The sequence below is a fragment of the Zootoca vivipara genome, chromosome Z (genome assembly GCF_963506605.1).
Source record: "Zootoca vivipara chromosome Z, rZooViv1.1, whole genome shotgun sequence".
In the NCBI taxonomy this organism is placed as follows: Eukaryota; Metazoa; Chordata; class Lepidosauria; order Squamata; family Lacertidae; genus Zootoca; species Zootoca vivipara.
The window spans coordinates 33,191,307-33,211,531 of record NC_083294.1 but is presented as its reverse complement, the minus strand read 5'-3'; the positions used below and the strand labels follow the sequence as shown (position 1 = coordinate 33,211,531).

The window sequence follows — 20,225 nt, the reverse complement described above, 5'->3', positions numbered from 1 at the left end:
TCCCAGGTTCTCCACTCCAAATGCTTTCTTCACTCTTTCTGGAAAGCCTGACTGTTTTAAATGGGTTGTGTCCAACTAAGTTCTGCTCAAGTTATTTACAAATTGCCCAATAATTCTTTTAGAAACAAATTTACAGATTAGATTGCTAATTTTATTTCAGTGGGCACACGTTTCAAGATAAAAATATCTCCTCTTGGTTTGAGACCTCCTCATATGGGGCAATTGGGGCAGTTAATTAAATTACCCTTTTAAAATTTGTGAACCTTCAGTTAATCTTACAATTCGTTCTAGACCTGCTCCCAGTTTCTGACGCTTATGATGAGAGTAAAATGCAGAAGCCTCCCCTTGCATGCAGCCAGTAAATGTGCCTGCTCATTTAAAGATAATTTCAGGATAATTATGCAAGCACAAGCCTCAAAATGACTGGCTCCTGGAGGAAGTAGAGGGGTTAGAAAACATGATGGGGCGCTCCCCCTCTTCCCCTTGATGCTTTTTTTCAGAGGAGAGTGCAGGAAAGAGAATATTTCATATTTAAGTACTGGACTGCCAGACAACTTTCCTTGTGTTTTAGAAATACATTTATGGAGGTTCAGAAATCTTAGTGGGGGGCAACATGCTGTTCAATAAGAACTATTTCCAAATTGTAATCAAGTTGGGATTCCTAGCCTCCTTAAAATAAATGAATGAATGATCCACATGCCTTCACATATAAAGTTCCAGACAATAAAGTGAAAGGCAGCTGACTGCAAAACCCACTAACAATACATTGTTATCGCTAAAAATTAGAATAAAAAATAACCAGTTTGGCTTAACTATTCAGCAGAAGTTGCTTTTTTTTGGAGGAAGCTTGAAATACAAGCTTTGTAACTAAATCAGCTATATAAGTTACAGGTAGGTAGCAGTGTTGGTATGACATAGTCGAAACACAATAAAATTATTTCCAGTAGCACCTTAGAGACCAACTAAGTTTGTCATTGGTATGAGCTTTTGTGTGCCTGCACACTTCTTCAGATACAATCATATAAGATTATCCCTGTTTTTGTTTAACACAAATCCAGAGTTATTGGCTTTTCATTTATTTATTTATTTTGCAAAAGGGTAGCATGTGGTCTGGTAGCTTTTACTCCTTCCTTGGCATGAGCAGGATAAAGAATGAAGCCCTGGTTTCATATTATATCTGAACCAAGGATGAATAAGTGAGCAGCAAACCATTATTTAAGGTTGGTTAGCGATTGCATTCTAGACATGTCAAAAAGGGCAGGTCCAAAACCACCCTAACACATCCATCAATCTATCCATTCATATAAACAACCCAACATGCAATACATTACATACAGAGAGAGACTGTAGATCACACACACACAAAAAAAAAATATATGATTTGGCATAAGGCAGCTTCCTATGCTGCCTGCACCAGTAGATTTAACTAAGAGTCATGGGTATAATAATTGGGAGTACATTGATAACAACTTGTGTATGTCATATATCCTTAAATTTGTTAAGTATCCAATCTGGGTGCATCATGATGGGTTTTATGAAAAATCCATGTGTGACCAAGGCTTGAGGGATTTAATGAGATGTTTTGAGACAAGAAAGAAAGGTTACATTTTTGTATGCAAGAAAAGGCACTATGGTTCAATATCTTCACTTAACTAACCTTTAAGTGTGCAATTAACATTTAAAGAAAATAAAAGTTTGTGGAATACTGTTGAATAATTGCAGAAATGTGGAAAGTAGTTAAATGTCTCAGTTCTGTTTAACAGACAGTTTTTTTAACATCACAGTTCTGACATGCCATAAAATTAGAGCTATGAGGCATGAACGATTGAATACAAAGTGTGTTTTAATGCTGTCACAAACACTTTCTTTTGACTATCCTGTCTAAAACTGGATCAGTAAGGTGCCACTTGAAATGTGATTCTATGCAAAACATTGTACTGCACTGTTATGCTGTGAATGTGTTAATGGGTGCATGTATGGAATGTTTTAAAATTAGAACTGGGGACAACTGTCATACCTTCATCATAATGAAGGTTGCTTGTTAATCCAAGGTTGGTATTTTTTGTTTGCCTTCTGCATACTGTAGTTTTATAAACTAGTTTGCATTCTAATGACATTTCCATCTAGCATTTACTTATGGAAACAGGGAAACTTTCTTGAAATATTTTGCAACATACACTCACTCAATTCTGATCAATGTCAGAATCAGATGTTCTTAAGAACAATCTAACTTTATACATACAGATCCAATAACTGTTCACAGTAGAATGGAAATGAAAAAATGAATCTGGGTAGCATTTGGTGAAATGGTAGGTTGTGATGGTTGACTCTGATAAAGTGATTTCGCCACCTCTTGCAACTTTGTGGTGAAGGAGTCCATTCTTCCAATAAATGGAAGTAAGAAAACTCACCATGGTTTAGGAGGTGATGGCAAACTACATTTTCACCACTATTTAGAAGAATGCTTTGCCACAACAGGATTGCAGTCGAAAGAAAGAAAATTCAGTGAATGCCACATTAAAATGATCATAAAAATACCATCCAAAGTAATTTGTATTTTGAGTTTCTCCACAAACTTTGATAGCCTCTACAAACAGCACATGTATATTTGAACATGTCTATGTGGCAAATCCATGTATGACCAAGGACAGAGAAACAACAAATGTTTGTAAATCTAGTGTGGGCAGACATGCTCTTCAGGGCATGTTCATTGTGTATGTGCAGTTGGAAAGTTATAATTAACACACTGAAAAACGAGTATTAGTCTGGTTTTAACTAAACGTAAATCCCTACCTCCCCTACCATATTCCACCAGTCCTTGTGATGCAAAGAGTAAAAGTGTGCCTGTGGTTTTTTGTTTTTAGTTTATAGTCCTGAGAGAAAGGGCTGTGATTCATTTGCATTTATTAGGAATGTGCATTGGCTCTGTGTATACCCCAATAACAAGACAAAATGGAATGATTTATGGCAGACTCTTATATTCTTGAGTTGAATTGCACTACTAACAAAGCATGTTGAGGCAGATCAGGGAATTCCTCTACCACTTTTATTTCGTGAGAAATGAAACCAACTGATTGGGGAAACACACAAAGCTCCAAAGGGGAGAGGTGCAGAGAAAGAGAGAGAGGGTGGAGATATGTGGGGATGTTTTCTTTTGGTGAATAGATCACACTGTTAATCACACCCAGTTATTTTTTCCAGTGTGCTCCACTCAGTGATTGGGGCATAGCTGCCAAGTTTTCCCTTTTCTCACGAGGAAGCCTATTCAGCATAAGGGAAAATCCCTGTAAAAAAGGGATAACTTGGCAGCTATGGATTGGGGGGGGGGTATTTTTCAATTCAGTTGTTGTTAGTTTTTGCTTTGAGTAAGAGGGTGTGAACGGTGGAAACCATTGGAGTGTGAACAGGCAAACCATTGGGGTTGCCTGTTACTTTACTAATCATTCGTTCTCCTGAAAAACAATGTTAAGAGCTTCTTCATTGAGAGTGCTTCCAGGAACATGGAAGGTGCCTAAATTATACAGTTTTCAGACATGCTGAAGACTTGCCTCTTTACCCTGGCTTTTGACACTTAAAGTCTATGTTTTTAGGACCCACTTTATTTTTATTTTTTTTATTATACATTTTTAAATTTATTTTTAATGCTGCAATCTTACAGTGAAGGATAGGTGATAACATAATTATCAGCAACAATAACAATTATGTGGGGCGATCCCTGTATGGGATAGCTGCATATTCCTGCATTGCAGGGAGTGGACTAGATAATCCTCAGGGTCCCTTCCAATTCTACAATTCTGTGATTCTATGATTGTTATATAAAGTAAAATTGCCTAAAACAATAGTCCCTGGACCTAGGTTAAGGTTTTATACAGAATCATAGAATTGTAGAGTTTGAAGTGACTCTGAGGATCATCTATGTATCTTTATTATAGAACTTCCCAAACTGTGTGTTGGGACACAGTGTGTTGGGACACAGTGTGTCAGCTGCAGTGTGCAGGTGTGTCACGCATATGCTTCCCACTCTCCACCCAGGGCTGGAAAGGGGTTAGTTTAACCTCTGGTTTGTTAGTACTGTAAAACTGAATTATTGTGTTGCGAAATGATGCGTGTTTAAAAAGTATGTCATCAACATGAAAAGTTTGGAAAGCTCTGATTTATTAAGTTGAAGCTAGTGATGTTAAATTCTCAAGAATAATCTTTTGGAGAATATTCTCGATTAATGAGAATATTAGAGAAATTTCATTTAAAATAGGAGAATATTCATTTTAATGCATTGAAAATGATATAATTAGTTAATATACATGTTTATTCATGGGTAAACTTGTTCAGATGGCAACCAAAAACTGTACAGATACTTTTATTCAATGGGGCAATGCAGTGAATTCACATTCTTTGATTTTTTGTACCAAACTTGAAATTGAAAATTCAACGCGAATGACTCACATTAATCACTAAGCATGCCACTAACCGTATATTTACCATCAGCTTTGAATTCTGTGTTGTATATGTATATGTTGCATATGTATGAAATGTAACTTTTAAAGTAAAAGGATTATATATAAAAAACTGATTGACAGTGTAGATGGGATTATTAAAGCTACTTTCTGTAAAAAGAAGCACACACACTATATGGCCAGGGGTATTGAATTGCAAAGAATAAGGTCACACCAAAATAGAAAAAAAGACTATTACATATAGTTGAAATACATACGAATTCAAATGATCATCAAATTAAATGAATAACATTTTTAAAACTAAACAATAAAGTAAAATGTTTTCTGTAGCTCACATTTCAGAACTGCCAATGGTCAATGACACAATGCCCAGTAATGTAACTGGATTTTTTTAAAAAAAATCATTATTAATTACTTACACTGGCAATATCACAGCTTGACCGATTGTTTACTAGATTTTTTAAATGTGGGTTGTAAAACTGGTTCTTACATTAGAATTTACAGTTTGTGGAGAATTTTGAATATTCTTATTCTTGAGAATATTCTCATCTCACATCGCTAGTTGAAGCATAACAAATCTATATCTATACTGTATCATCTATACCTATGATTAATAAATATAAAAATAATTCTTATTTCTGTTTGTGTCCCTAGAATTTGGTAAAGAACCTCCCTGAACCAAAAGAGCTCAGTGCCTTAGCCGAGTTAAAGAATGAGTATGATGATCTCTGTGAGCCAGAACAATTTGGAGTTGTGGTAAGTTCCGTAAATTCAACCTGTAATTGCTGTCCACTGTGCATTTTAGCAAGTTTGCCAAAGATTTCTGAGAACATCTCTTAAAAAAACAGTAGCTGCTTTTTTATTAGTGGATAGTCTTAATAATACAGCAGTACCATAAAACGATCATTAGGTTGGTTGCCACCTTTCCAGCTCCTGATGATGAGAGCATGCAGAAAAGAATTTCTGCCAATCATCTTACCACATGGACAGGTACATGACAGAGTAAACTTATACTCTACCCCAAATGGCTCAACATAATAAAATCATCCCCCAAATTATCCCCTTTAAAAACATTTGTGAAAGTTTATCTAAATAACATACATATATGTGCAAGAATATGCTAGCCAACAGCAGCAATGGATGTGCTCTTTCTAGTCGCATCAGCTTTCAAAAATGTTTTCTGAAGCAGTATTGTGCTCACAAATATTTAAAACAATAGAATATCTTATTGCTATCTGGTTCATTTGAAAGGTGCCTTGCAGTGGCAAATAGCCTACGCCTTTTTGTAGCCACAATGTAGATCTAACATAATGTTTCATTTTGGCTAATTAGCTTCTTTGCAAATCATGCATTGATAAAAATAGATATTTTGCTTCTTGTGTAATCACTTCTGAAGTTCTACATTCAAGGTCTTGTAGCACAGTAGTATGCCCACATGGCATTTGTTTATAAGATTTATAAACCTTTGCTTAAAGATCCCAGGACAGCGGGCATAAATAATTAAAACAGAATTAATTGTGACATAGTATAATAACACATATCAGACACAAAAAAGAATCACTAAAGCTGTCAACACCTAATACCTATGATCACAGAAGCAGGAAAGAAAGACTCAGAAACTAACTGGCATAATGTTATCCCTTCCAAAGACCTGAACAAAGAAATACATTTTCTTTTGCTAATGCAATGTGCTTGGAAGACAGTTTATTCCAGATATAAAGCACTGCCTCAGAGAAAGTACTCCCACATTTTGCATCCTCATAACTTTCATCAGGTGAAGGAATCTCAAGTAGAACTTCCCTTGTCAAACATAGTACAAAGGATTTTGTGTCTAGTCATTGAAAAGAACCAATGTAGTGGAGTGGCTAAAATGCTGAGTAGGCCAAAGTTAATTCTAGCTCGTCTCTGATGATCAGAGGGTGGCATTGGGCTGTCACTTTTTCAAAGCCAAACCACCCTGACATGTTTGTTTTCAGGATAAAATATTCTAACCCTGTGAGTGCTGATCTAGGTTCCTTGGAGAAAGGGCAATAGTGACATATGTCAGAAATTAAAAAAACAACATTTGACTATCTTTATATATTATATTTCTTTAAACATTGATGATAACTGGATTCATTATGATTAAAATACTGTGCATTTAAAGCTGTGATTAACAGCCAAGAACTGACAAAGTAACAACAACAACATCCTTCAATTTCGACCACTTCTTTGTATTAACAATTTGTTATACTTATACAGCCCCCTCATGTGTGACCATGTATATATGCAGTGTTGGTAAGTAAGTAAGTAGATAGATAGATAGATAGATAGATTCAAACCAGGTAATGGTGGGAGAGAACCAGAATCATCATGGCTTGCGAGGAGACCCCAGGACCCGGAGAGGACTTCATTGAATGCAGAGGAACCCCCAAAGTATAGTGGGGCTTGTTTAGGTTCCTCAACCTCCCCGCCTAACAGTAGTGCAGCAGCAGCAGTCACTTTTTCCGCACAGCTTCCAGCCAGCCCTGCTTCAACTCTAGTTGAAGAGGGAGTTGTGTGGAGAGAGCGTGGGAAGGAGAGCTGGAGAGCAGGAAAAAGTGGATGTTTAGAGGCTTTTTAGGGGGTATTCCCCACAGTCACGTGAATATTTTTTCCTAAAAAACATTGGGTCAGTTTTTTGTTTTATCATAGATGTCATTTAAGCTTTGATTATGTCTTTTAGGACTCCTGAGGTGTCCACTACTGCTGCTGTTATTTTGGTGCAAAGTAGATTTCCCAGACACTTTTGTTTGTTATGACCTGTAGTACAAGCAAAAGCATTGGATAAAATTCCTGGTTGATTACTATAGTTGAACAAGTAATAATCCATTTATGTAGCACATGATCATTAGTTACTTCTGGGTGAAGCCACCTTCAGTTCCTAAACATGTGAATTAAGTTTTAAGATTAGGTTGAGGAGATTTTCCTAGGAGAAGAGGGAATTGTTATTGTGTATATTTGAAAATCCAAACTTAAAACAACCCGAAAAAACCCAAATCCATTATCCTTGCACATATCAGAAGTAATTCTGCTGGATTGAATAAAGATTTACCTGGCTGTAGATCACTGAACATAGACTTGTGTGGCAATGCCCGTGGTCTCCCCAGGAAATAAAGACACAGGACACATAGCTTAAGGTTAATGGGTCGAATAGGCCACAACTTTATTGATTACGGAAGAAAAGAGGTATTGGCATAGGCATTGGATCTAACCGACTATATCTGACTCCAGCCCGCTCTGCTGGCAGTCTGTGAAGGGTTAACCACCGTTGGATGGGTCCTGCGATGCACATCAACTAGGTACCCATCCTGGGGCCACCAATCGGGGTCGTGCCCTCAGGCCCTCACCTTCCACGGTTTCGGACTTGGCAACGCCCCATGGACTCCTTAAGGGAGTACCCCTCCGCATTTGGGGAGGTGATGGCAGCAACCTCCCCACCCCACTTGGACCTTCACGAGATAATCCAATGCCTACCGCCAATCGGGCCCGAAAGGGCTCGCCGCCAATACCTCTACCTCCGCAACCAACACCTAATAGCAACCAGGACATCAGCCAGCCAAACATCATTGCCATCGTCTGAAAGATGCACGCCATCAGTGCGGTAAAAGCGCTCCTCTCGGAAAGTTAAAGCAGGGTGTGGTATCACAAGTCCATTCAAGGCCAAGACCTTCTTGGCCACTGTGAGGGACAGGGGATATCGCGAAGTCCCTCCCCTCCTGAGTTCAAGCCCGTCCCCGAGCAAAGGGGAAAGCAGGGAGAGTTCCGATTCCAGTGGGGAAGCAGGAAGTCGTGTCCGAGGCTCAGGCAGGGTAGAGGAGCCAGGGTCCCAGGTGGGACAGGAAGGGGCAAGTAAGGGGGGAAGACCCATCCCCCCAACTCCAGAATTACGCAGGAAGAGGAGGGGCAAGAGGATGGGTCTGCCAAAGCTTTTGTGTTGGAGAAAGACGCGCCAAAAGCCATTAGGAGGTTCTGAAACCGACTGACAACATCGCTCCGTGTAAATAGCAATGACTTGAGCACTGTAAATACGCAGCACCAATAAAAGAATAAAATGCAGAGCTGCGTAGCGTCGTTACTCTGAAGTAGTCCACTCCGGCCACTGTGACAGCAACCTCCTAATCATTTTTGGGCTACTTCGGAGTTGCCGGGATGAGCGTGTCCGAGGCGGAGAAGTGGCGGCAGATCGCTGAGCAAGCCCAGCTAGAACTGCAACAGCTGTCGCTGCAGGCGCAGGGAGAATTGAAGGCAGCTAAAGAGGAGACTAAGAAGGTCCAGGACGACCGGCTACAACTTGCGGAACAGGTGAGAGAGCTCCAGGAAAAAGAGCAGCATTTAAGGGCGGTGGCGGTAGACCTCCAAAACAAGCTGGATGCAGAGAAAAACAAGGCGGGAGGGGCTCCCCAAGTCCAAGTGCTGCCAGGAAGGAGAGCAGGGACCCTTGTAAGCAAGTTCAATGGAGACCCGAAGGAGTTTCAGGGCTTTGAGACTGAGATCGTGTATGCTCTTGAGCTGCACCAGAATGAGTTCCCCGATGATGAGCACAGAGTAGCGTTTATTGTGGAACATCTCACCGGAGCAGCCAGGGAGTGGCTAAGACCATTAATCGCAACCAAGAATCCTTGCATGAAAAATGTCCAACAATTTCTAGAAGGTTTGAGGACGATGTATTCGTCCGATAGTCATTTGGACCAGACTAAGGAGGAACTGCATAATTTACGCCAAGGAAATATGACAGTTCGCGCATATTGGGCGAAATTCACCATGCTGGTGCACAGACTGGGGTGGGTTTTGGATTCGCCTCCCATGCAAGCTGCGTTTTACTTGGGTTTAAGCGAGGAGGTGAAGGATGAACTCTCGAGAGGTCCAAAGCCCGGTACTATGGATCAGCTGAGCAAAGCAGCTCTGGCGGTGGGGGTGAGGCAGGAATCCCGGTGGAACGACAAGCAAGCGACGCGCGCAAAGCGGGCTTGGTTCCCACGGTCGCAGGAGAAGCCACTCCCTCAACAACCCTTTCAAGCCACGCCTGGAGCCAGCCAGGACCAGGAGCCCATGCAGATTGATAGCGCGCGCGCGCGGGCTTTTCAAACCCCAGCGGCGCCAAGACGCAAGGAGGGAAGGGGCGGGAATTGCTTTCTCTGCAACTCACCCCAGCATCTCGTCAGAGACTGCCCACATCGCAGGGAGTGGCAAGGAAAGGCGGGAACGGTGGTGCCCTCCCCCACTGACGCAGCACCACAGCAGGGAAACGGGAAAGCCTGGCTGCAGGAGACAAGGGGCAGCAGCCAGGCACAGTCAGCAGACAACAGCCCCAGCCCGCCCACCCGCACAGAGAGGTGCAGAGCCAGCCCACCCCTCCCAGAGCAGGAGTGGTTCTAGAAGTGACGCTAACGCTCCCAAATGGCTATCCCCTGACGGTCCTCGCCTTAATTGACAGTGGGGCGTCCGCCAACTTCTTCTCGAGAAGCTTTGCAGAAGAGCACCAAATCCAGCTTTTGCAGTTGGATTTTCCTCTGCACGTGGCAACCATTGACGGCAGGGAGCTGCTGGGAGGGGCCATCACACATCAAACCCCCCCCATGAGAATGACGGTGGGAAGGCACTCAGAGACACTGGCGTTCAACGTCACCACCATCTCAGACCCCCCCATCGTCTTGGGCATGAGCTGGCTGGCGCGCCACGACCCCTCCATCAGTTGGCACCAGAGGTGCATCACGTTTGGGTCGGACTTTTGTCTGGAACATTGCATGCAGCACCAACCAGGGGAGGGGCCTCCGATAGCCACGGTGGCCACCATGCATATCAAAGGGGGTGAGGCGATACCCAAGCAGTACTGGGACCTGCAGGAGGTCTTCAGCGAAGCGGAGTCCGACCACCTACCCCCGCACAGGCCTTTTGACTGCCAGATCAACCTGGTGCCAGGGGCGACGATACCCCCAGCCAAGCTGTACGCCATGTCAGACCAGGAGCTGGAGGATCTGCGCGCTTTCATCGACAAGAACCTCAAGCGGGGGTTCATAAGGGAAAGCAAGGCAGCAGGGGGCAGCCCGGTCTTCTGGGTGGACAAGAAAGACACGCAACAGCGCCGTCTTGTGGTGGACTTTAGACGGCTGAATTCGGTGACAGAGCCAGTGGCTTTCCCCATGCCCAGAGTGGATGATCTCCTGACAGCGGCACGCAGGGGCAAGATTTTCACCAAGCTGGACCTAAGGGGGGCGTACAACTTGATCAGGATCCGGGAAGGAGATGAATGGAAAACCACGATGTTCACGCCTCTGGGCTCTTTTGAATATCTGGTGATGCCCTTCGGTTTGCAAGGGGGCTCAGCATGCTTCCAGGCCTTCATGCACCACGTCCTGGGGTCCCTCCTCTTCAGGAAATGCTTGGTCTTCCTAGATGACATCCTTATCTACTCGAATGACCCAGTGCAGCACGTGAAAGATGTCAGAGAGGTGTTGCAACGCCTGAAGGAGAACCACCTGTATGTGAAGCTGGAGAAGTGCAAGTTTCACACCAAAGAGGTGGACTTCCTGGGCTACAAGCTGTCAGACAAGGGGCTGGCGATGGACAAGGACAAGGTGCAGGCCATCCTGGACTGGCACAGCCCCAGGACGCGCAAAGATGCCCAACGCCTACTAGGCTTCGCTAACTTCTACAGGAAGTTCATCAAGAACTTCTCTCGCGTTACGGCTCCCATCACGGACTGCCTGAGAGGCAAGCAGAAGTTCAAGTGGACACCAGAGGCGCAAGCAGCGTTCGAAAGCCTCAAGAGAGTGTTCGCCTCAGACCAAAACCTGTTCCATGTGGTGCAGGACGCGCCCCTACGCATTGAGACAGATGCTTCTGAGAAAGCTGTGGGCGCAATTTTGTTGCAACTGGACGCCAACAGGGAGTGGAGACCCTGTGCCTTCTTCTCCAGGAAGCTGACACAGCCTGAACGCAACTACACAGTGTTTGATAGGGAACTTCTTGCGATCTACGCTGCGTTCCAGCACTGGCGACACTTCCTGGTGGGCGCAAAGCACCCCATCCAGGTGTGCACAGACCACAAGAACCTGGAGTTCTGGAGAACTGCCAGGGTGCTCAACCAGCGGCAGATACGGTGGGCAGAGTTCTTCTCGAACTTCAACTTCTCCATCCACTACATCCCGGGGGAGCAGAATGTCAGGGCGGATGCCCTCTCCCGCAAGCCAGAGTACATGGAGGAGGAGGCGCCACCAGCCCCAAGGCACATTTTCCCCCCGTCGGCATGGTCCTGCGGAGCAGCTGTGGTGAGCGAGGCAGAACTCACAGCACTGACGGCAGCGGATGAATTTGCCAACCGCATCTTCAGAGAACTGAGAGGGGGGAGGGAGCAGGCAAAAGACTTTGCAGAACGCAGAGGGCTGCTTTTCTACAAGGGTGCGCTGTACCTACCCACCACCCAGCTTCGACGTACGGTCCTCAAGCAGATGCACGACAACCCTACAGCGGGGCATTTTGGAAGGGACAAAACCGCTCACCTAGTCATGAGACACTTCTGGTGGCCAGGGGTGCGGGAAGATGTTCGAGACTATGTAAGGGGCTGTACCACCTGCCAGCGGGCGAAGGTGGTCAGAGCAGCGCCACCAGGGTGGCTGGAGCCCTTAGCCACACCACACAGGCCGTGGGAAGTGGTGTCCATGGACTTCATCACAGATCTGCCTTCGTCCAGGGGTAAGACTGCAGTGTTGGTGGTGGTGGACCTCATGTCCAAAATGTGTCACTTTATACCGTGTGCCAGGGCAGGCTCGGCAGAAGAGACAGCCAAACTGTTTGTTGATCACATTTTCAGACTGCATGGATTACCTTTAAGGGTTATTTCGGATCGTGGCCGCCAATTTGTTTCCAGGTTCTGGCGGCGGCTCATGAACCTCCTGCAGGTGGAGGTCAGCTTGTCGACGGCTAGACACCCGCAGACCAACGGACAAGCGGAGAGGGTCAACGCCATTCTGCAGCAGTACCTGAGATGCTACGTCAGCCAGCGGCAAACGGACTGGGTGGATCGCTTGCCACTAGCAGAATTTGCCTACAACAATGCAGTGCACGTCTCCACAGGGGTGTCGCCCTTTAAGGCCAATTACGGGCGCGACCTCAGATCTTTCCCAGAGAGGGAGAGGGAGGAGGAGGAGGAGGAGGGCCCACAGGCTGAGGATTGGGCAGAGGAACTGGAGACGGTGCACCAGCAGCTCAGAGAACACTTGGAGAGGGCCAAGGAAGAGTACAAAAAGGGGGCAGATCGCCACAGGCGACAAGGGGAGGTCATCAGGGTGGGGGACAAGGTGTGGTTGTCCTCGGAGGGCCTTCCCACCAGAGGGAGGTGCAAGAAGCTGGCACCCAAATGGCTGGGCCCCTTCACGGTCACGCAACAGGTCAACCCGGTGGCATACAGGCTGGCACTGCCAGAGGACATGAGGGTGCATCCAGTGTTTCATAGATCGCTGCTGTCGCCGTACAGGGAAAGCAGCAGGCTCAGGGACAGCGAACAAACCCCCGAGGGAGGGGGGGAGAGGGAAAACAGGGAGCAACTCAATGAGGCCACGGCCATCCTGGATTCAAGGTGGGGGGTGGGGGGCCTGGAGTACCTCATGGCATGGGAGGATGCTCCACCGTCCCAGAATGAATGGGTTCCCGCCACTCAGATACCGGAGGAATTCTTGGTGGAAGAATTTCACGCCCTCTTTCCCCACAGACCCAAGCCCTGGCACATGGAAAGGGAGGGGGAGGAGGAGGAGGCACGGGAGAACAGCTCACCATGGCGCTGGGAAGCGGAGTTTGAGGAACCAGAGGATGAGGTATGGGTGTCGCCAAGATCCACCCAGTCAGAGGAAGGAGCAGATTGGCAAAACATTTTTACCCCCACCAGCTCAGACGCCACGGACTTTTTGGGATTCCCGTCCTCCCAGGCGGAAGGGGGGGGCTCGCAGGACTGGGGGGAGGTGTTCACACCAACGGGATCGGAGAGCACCGAGTTTTTAGGCTTCCAGTCGTCACCGACACATGGGGGGGGCCTGGGGAGGGGTGAAGGAGAGCTTGGGAGGGGGGTGGATGTGAGGGACAGGGGATATCGCGAAGTCCCTCCCCTCCTGAGTTCAAGCCCGTCCCCGAGCAAAGGGGAAAGCAGGGAGAGTTCCGATTCCAGTGGGGAAGCAGGAAGTCGTGTCCGAGGCTCAGGCAGGGTAGAGGAGCCAGGGTCCCAGGTGGGACAGGAAGGGGCAAGTAAGGGGGGAAGACCCATCCCCCCAACTCCAGAATTACGCAGGAAGAGGAGGGGCAAGAGGATGGGTCTGCCAAAGCTTTTGTGTTGGAGAAAGACGCGCCAAAAGCCATTAGGAGGTTCTGAAACCGACTGACAACATCGCTCCGTGTAAATAGCAATGACTTGAGCACTGTAAATACGCAGCACCAATAAAAGAATAAAATGCAGAGCTGCGTAGCGTCGTTACTCTGAAGTAGTCCACTCCGGCCACTGTGACAGCCACTGCCAAATCCAGAAATTTCCTCGCTTTGTTCACCGCGGCTGGTGAAACACAATCGCGCCAAATGCGCCTCTCGAGCAGCGAAGACCAACAGATGGTCATGGACGGGCAAGCAGCCAACAGCTCATCAAAGTCCTGAAATATATTCCATTTTAAATCTTGGCCTTTCCGATACGCCAGATCGTTCTCGCCAAGTTGCACGACTATGATGTCGGGGGGACCGCAAAAGGCGATCTTGGCCTTCACGGCTGGGAGGAATTCGGACCAGCGCATGCCCCTCCTGGTAATCCAAGAGATTCTGCAACAGCGTGGCAGCCCGAGATTAGGACCGAGGTTCTGATCGCAGGCTCGTGCCCGGGCCCAATGCATGATACTATGGCCCACCATCCAGATCTTAATTAGCCGTCCTGAAAGTGAAGTAAGGGAACAACATAAGCTTAGGCTGCCACGTGTAGTAAGAGTACATCACATTACTTAGCGGGGCGGAGGTATCCTTTGTATGCTTTGGACTTCCACCGGCCCAAGTCTTTAATCCTCTCATCCGACAGACCCATGTGCACAGCAGTCGTGGCGACCCCAATGCGGAAGGAATGGGCTGCAAATTCAGAGGCGGGTAGGCCGCAAGACGAAATTGCCTGGCGCATGATGCGTGTGAACTGGTGGCGCGTTAAGGGGGAACCATCTATGTGAATTAAAAAGGGGCCAGGCGAAGGGGGCCTCAGATGAAGGAAACGCCTGGTGTCTTTTACTGGGCAGGGACCCATCTGTCCCGTAGCGGGTAACCGCATTAAGGTACCTCTCCCTTGCTGGTCAGTCTTGGATTGGCGGATGCAGACCACCAATTCCCCGCTGGATAATGACAAGTCTGATAGCAGGATGCCCCTCCTGGGATTTTTGGACGAGCCCTCGCAAACCACTTCGCCAACCCTAAGGGCCCCGAAGAAGGCGATTGAGAAGGCTGCGGAGAAGAGTCTAGCCTCATATTTGGACCAGCAAAGGTCCCTGAGAAGTTTGTGGATTTTCGACAAGATATCAAAGGTTATTGGCCTGCGGCGATCCTTACATGGGGGCTGCAGCCTGCGCCAGCCCTCCAGAGCCCTCCGAACTAAGAAATCCGCGCAAGGGTCAATGGAATAGCCGGCCTTACTAAAGAATGAAATAGCAGCAGATTGGATTTTGAGGGTCCTAGCGGCCCTGCCTAGTTGCCTTAAGTTTGTTAGATACATCAGGACCTCTTGCTTATTGGGGGGGAGATCAGGACCCGAACCCAAGGTTTTTCTCCTAAAATTACAAAAGTCGGACCAAGCTCTCTTGTAAGTGGCAAGAGTGGAGGGGGCAACCGACGCCAATACTCCCTCTAAGACATCTCGTTCCCAAGATTCCAAAGGTGTTCCGGGAAAGCCTCCGGCAACTCCTGAGCCTCTGGCGCTAGAGAGCGGAAGCGGTCCATCTGGAAACGAGATAAAGCGTCCGCAATATCGTTATTGATACCTGGTACGAATTTGGATGAAAAGGAAATGTTTAATTTTAAGCACTGAAGGACGAAGGCGCGTAGCAAAGCCGTAACCCTGGATGATTTGGAGGATTGCCTAGTGAGGACGCCAACGACAGCCTGATTATCAGTCCAAAAGCATACACGGTGATTCTTGAACTCCTCTGCCCACAAGTGCACAGCTACGACAATGGGAAAGAATTCTAAGAAGGTTAGATCACGGGCAATAGGCTTATTCTGCCACTCTGTGGGCCAGCGTTGCGCGCACCACCTGCCACGAAAATAAACCCCAAACCCGCGGGAGCCTGCAGCGTCGGACTGTACCTGGAAATCAATCTGGAGCCTCAACGTATCCTGCCAAAGGGACACCCCATTAAAATTTTCGAGGAATTCCAACCACACTTCCATGTCCGCTTTTACCCCCTTATTAAGGCGCACCCTGTGATGAGGTTCTTTAAGGCCTGCAGATAATCTGGCCAACCTAGCGCAGAAAGGGCGCCCGGGAGATATTACCCGACAGGCGAAGTTAAGATGGCCCAGGAGGGACTGGATCTGTCTAAGGGTCACTTTTTTAAGGGGTAGCAACTCTGCGATAGTCTGCTTTAAAGCTGCCAATTTTTCTTTTGGTAACCGCGAAGTCTGTGCTACTGTGTCCAATTCGATTCCCAGGTAAGTCATAGTAGACACCGGTCCCTCCGTCTTTTCAGCAGCCAGAGGTACTCCCAGGTACGCAGTTAAGGAGGCAAAGGCTTCTAGGAGGTAAGCACAGTCGTGGTTATTAGCTCCCCCGCAAAAAAGAAAGTCATCTAAGTAGTGTGTGACACCCTCCAAACCAGTCCTGAAACGGAGGGCCCAATCCAGGAAGGTGCTGAAGGCCTCAAATGCAGAACACGCTATGGAACAGCCCATGGGCATGGCCTTGTCAACAAAGTAAGCCCCTTCAAATTTAAAACCCAGCCACCTGAAATCTTGGGGATGTACCGGGAGAAGGCGGAAGGCCGATTCAATATCACATTTGGCCAGAAGAGCCCCCCTGCCGAACCGCCTAATAAGTTTGATAGCCTGATCAAAAGAGGCGTACTTGACAGAGCATAGCTCCTGGGGGATACCATCATTAACTGAGAGACCCTTCGGATGGGAGAGATTGTGTATGAGTCTAAATTCTCCAGGGGTCTTTTTAGGAACTATGCCCAATGGAGAAATATGTAAATTCAAAATAGGGGGTGCGTTGAATGGACCAGCGACCCTACCTGCAGTAACCTCCTTAGATATCTTTTTCCTAGCGACCTCGGGCATCTCTTTTACAGATTTTTGATTAGGTGGTTCGCCAGACAGAGGGGGAATAGCAACAGGGATTCTGAAACCTGAGGAAAAACCTTCCCATAGATATTTAGCTGCCGCGTTATTAGGATAAAGTTGTAGCAAAGACTTAAGGGGGGCTAGTTTAATCGGGGAGTGGGCCAAAGCCAAGGAACGATCAGTAGCGGTTGCCTGACGCGCCCTGGCCGGCTGCTGATCCGCCCCTTGGCCCCTGGTGAAAGTTTCCCCGCCTCCCACGAAAGGACTGCCTGCCTTGGAAGCAGGCCGTGGCTGGGTGTGAACCCTGGCATTTTTCGCACTCATGGCTGTATTTACAATAGGCCCTACTACAGGTACCTTTGTTAAATTCCCAACACACGAGGCGGCGGGCAGACTTTTTGTATTCCGTTTTTGAAGATCGGAAAGTGTCTGGCTGCTTCTTTTCAATGTATGGGCCTACGTGCTCGCCCCAGAAGTTCTGGTCCCTTAAGTCCCACCTGGTAGTGGACAACAGAGAGGCATTCCTACGAAAGTCCTCATCATACCGCAAAGCAGGGCTTTCACCGGCTAGGGCGTAAGCTTTTCTAACGTGGGCCATATAGGCCAGTAGGTGCATTGCCCTCTTAGGGTAGCATGCCACAATGGTGCCCATATAAATTTGAAAACCATCCAACCAATTTTCGAATGTCCTCTCGGCCCTAGGCTCCCGATGTCTACGCTTTCCGTAACTGTTCCTCTTCTCCCCTTTGCCCTTCAACTTAGCTGGAGGAAGAAGAGTAAATATGTCTACGTAGTCCCCATTGAGGATCCTGCTCCGCTTTTTATTAGACAAATGATTACCCAAAATGAAATCTGAAGACACAAATGTGGATTTCTTTACCTCCGGTACCAATGAACCATCCCTCCACTCAAGCGTACCATTGAAAGTCTTACGGTGGGAATTTGCACGCCTCTCGTGCGCCCAAAGAGGCAAGCCCACAAGTTCCTCTCCCTCGCCCCAATAACCTTCTAAAGTGGGGTCTTCGTCATCCGAACTAGAAGAAGAATTACCTGAATCGTCATGTGGATCCATATGCTTGGTCTTCTTGGTTCTCTTCTTGCCTGTTTGTGGTGCTTCCTTCACCGTGCGGTCCACCTGGCTCGTATTTCCTATGGAACCTGAGGGTTGCGCGTGCTCTTGATTCTCGTCGTCCAAGGTGGTGTTAGATGACAAGCTCCTTGACCTAGGCTGAGAACCCTGCGACAGATTGCGCAAACAAGTGGGGGTACTAAGGGAAAACTGGGAGACAGGATTAGTACCGCCTGGCGTAGAAGGTCCTTCGCCCCCGGTGTCGGAGGAGGCTGTAGGTGCGGCAGAAACCGATTGGGATCTAGTTCCAATGCGACCTGCCTGGGCTGCGTTACCGGAAGCAGAGGTACCAGGGCGCACCACGCCCTCCCTTGGGGTATCCTCGACGAAGTCCTGAGACCCCTCGCGAGGGAGGTCCTGTAACGAAGCCCCCGGCCGTGAAAGCTGTTGAAAGAAGGTCTGAAAGCCTGAAAATAAATTTGCCACAACCTCGGAAGGGACGGAAATAGTAGTGACCGCGGGGGCACTGGAGGCAATGTTTGCGTTGGAAGTGAGCCTTTTGCTAGGCGGGGCTGCCGACTGGGTCTGCTTGCGCTTTGGAGCCATCACGCCCAGTCACAGCGTAACACAAAATTAGCAAGGGAAGCCCAAAGAGGAAACTAACTCAATCCCGGGGCTGCCTGAGGAAGCTATATGTAGTGGCAAGATACTGCTTCACAATACAAATAATCGAACAAAAGTGATACCCCGATGGAGCGATTAAACTGCAAAAGAGGTTGCCCAATGACCTGGTAAACTGATACAGTCAAGGAGTATGCCCCCGGTGTATGGAAAATAAAGGGAGCAATATAGTGCGGGATAATTAAGGCAAGTAAATAAGGCAGCTAGTTGTTTGCCCTGATATATTACGCACTTAATATGCTGGAAACCCGAGGATTAAAAGGCAACTGTCTATGCCGCTTGGATACGTGGGCGAAGCAAATCAAACAAATTATTACGCACAGATGGAGTAACCACAGAAATTAAGCCACTCTCACGCGCAGATGGAGTGACCACAGCGACTATTTATGCCAGATATCACACCACCCGCCAAGTTTAAAAGGAAACTTCTGTATGCCCTTAGGGGGACTTATAAACAGCTCTAACTATGATACGTGATGAAAAGTTTATAACTAAATATCAGAGGAACCAAAATATTACAATCCAAATGTCAATAAGCGGCAGAATTTGTTAGGTAAGAATGCGTCCAGAAATAAGGCAGCCAGTTGCAAGAGCTAACAACAATGCAGAACAGCAAAGCCCCTGAGAGAAATGCTGGGAGCCTAGCACAGATACGTACTACCCCTTTAACTGCCTAGGGAATGGGGGTAACAAAGAGACGGGAGTTAAATGGTACAACTATGCAGGAGGCAGAGTGGCGTCAAACACGTGGTCACACAAAATGGCGGCCCCCACGTTACCCCAGCAACCTCGGAAACAAAATGGCGGCCCCCGTGTTACCGCGGCAACCAAGCAAACAAAATGGCGGCCCCCACGTTCCCCTGCAACCAAGTAAACAAAATCAGTCCCCAACCTGTAACACAAAAGCTTGACGGTAGCGCTAGAACAGGCTACTTTAACGAAGCAACTGACCTTGAAAACGCTGTGCTGCCAAGGGGCGGGCTCTCGAAGCGGACTAGCCACGGGCGCGAGGCGGTCGACGCGGAGCCGTGCGTGGGTGCCGGAGCAACTGCAGCCCCCTGAAAGCGTTCGGCTGTAAAAGGAATGGCTGTGCGGCGGTCGCTTGGTGACCGCTCGCGCGAGCTAGCGGGGTGAGAAGCTGCTGCCGAGAACTGCGCGCCTTGACCCGGCTGCTCCGACACACCACCGCCGGAAGAGAGACTTGGAGGAAGGCGCCGTGAGCGTGGAAGCTGAGCAAACCGCCTGTTTTCCGCCTGGGGCGATCCCGGCGCGTACCCTGCAAAAAAGGTTGGCGTTTAAAAACGCCGTTCAAGCGATTTCCAGCTCACTTGCCGATCTGCGAAAGAGAGGCTCTCAGCCGAGGCTTCTCCCGATCCTCGTGGGAGGGGGGGGACCCGATTGGGGGGAGGATCCAACGTCGAAGGGCACGGCGGGGCGCCGGGCAGGAAGCGCGGTCAGAGCGGCGCCAAAGACAAACCCGTCCCGATCCTAAGGAGCTCGATGCTTGTAGGAAGAAGGAATGGCGTTTAAAAACACCGTTGTGGGTAGTGATTTCAGCGATCAAAAAAGGAATGGCGTTTAAAAACACCGTTTTGGTAGCGATTTTCCGTGATCCAGGCGATCGGCTGGAGTGATTCCGGGAGCGAAGAAAAAGGTGAGGCGAGTCCGAGGACAAGAGGACGAGCTCCTGCCGCGGGCCTGCTTATATTGGCAGG

The 20,225-nt window shown here is 47.6% G+C and overlaps 1 protein-coding gene across 7 annotated transcripts in view; it reads left to right on the top strand.

The window, feature by feature from the left end:
• Positions 1-20,225, top strand: part of DIAPH2 (diaphanous related formin 2) — a 352,029-nt gene that overhangs the window by 132,018 nt on the left and 199,786 nt on the right. For all 7 annotated transcript variants that reach the window (XM_060270211.1, XM_060270210.1, XM_060270208.1 and 4 more), the window contains one exon: positions 5,109-5,210. In XM_060270211.1, coding sequence (XP_060126194.1) covers positions 5,109-5,210 — 102 coding nt within the window. The remainder of the gene's footprint in view (positions 1-5,108; positions 5,211-20,225) is intronic.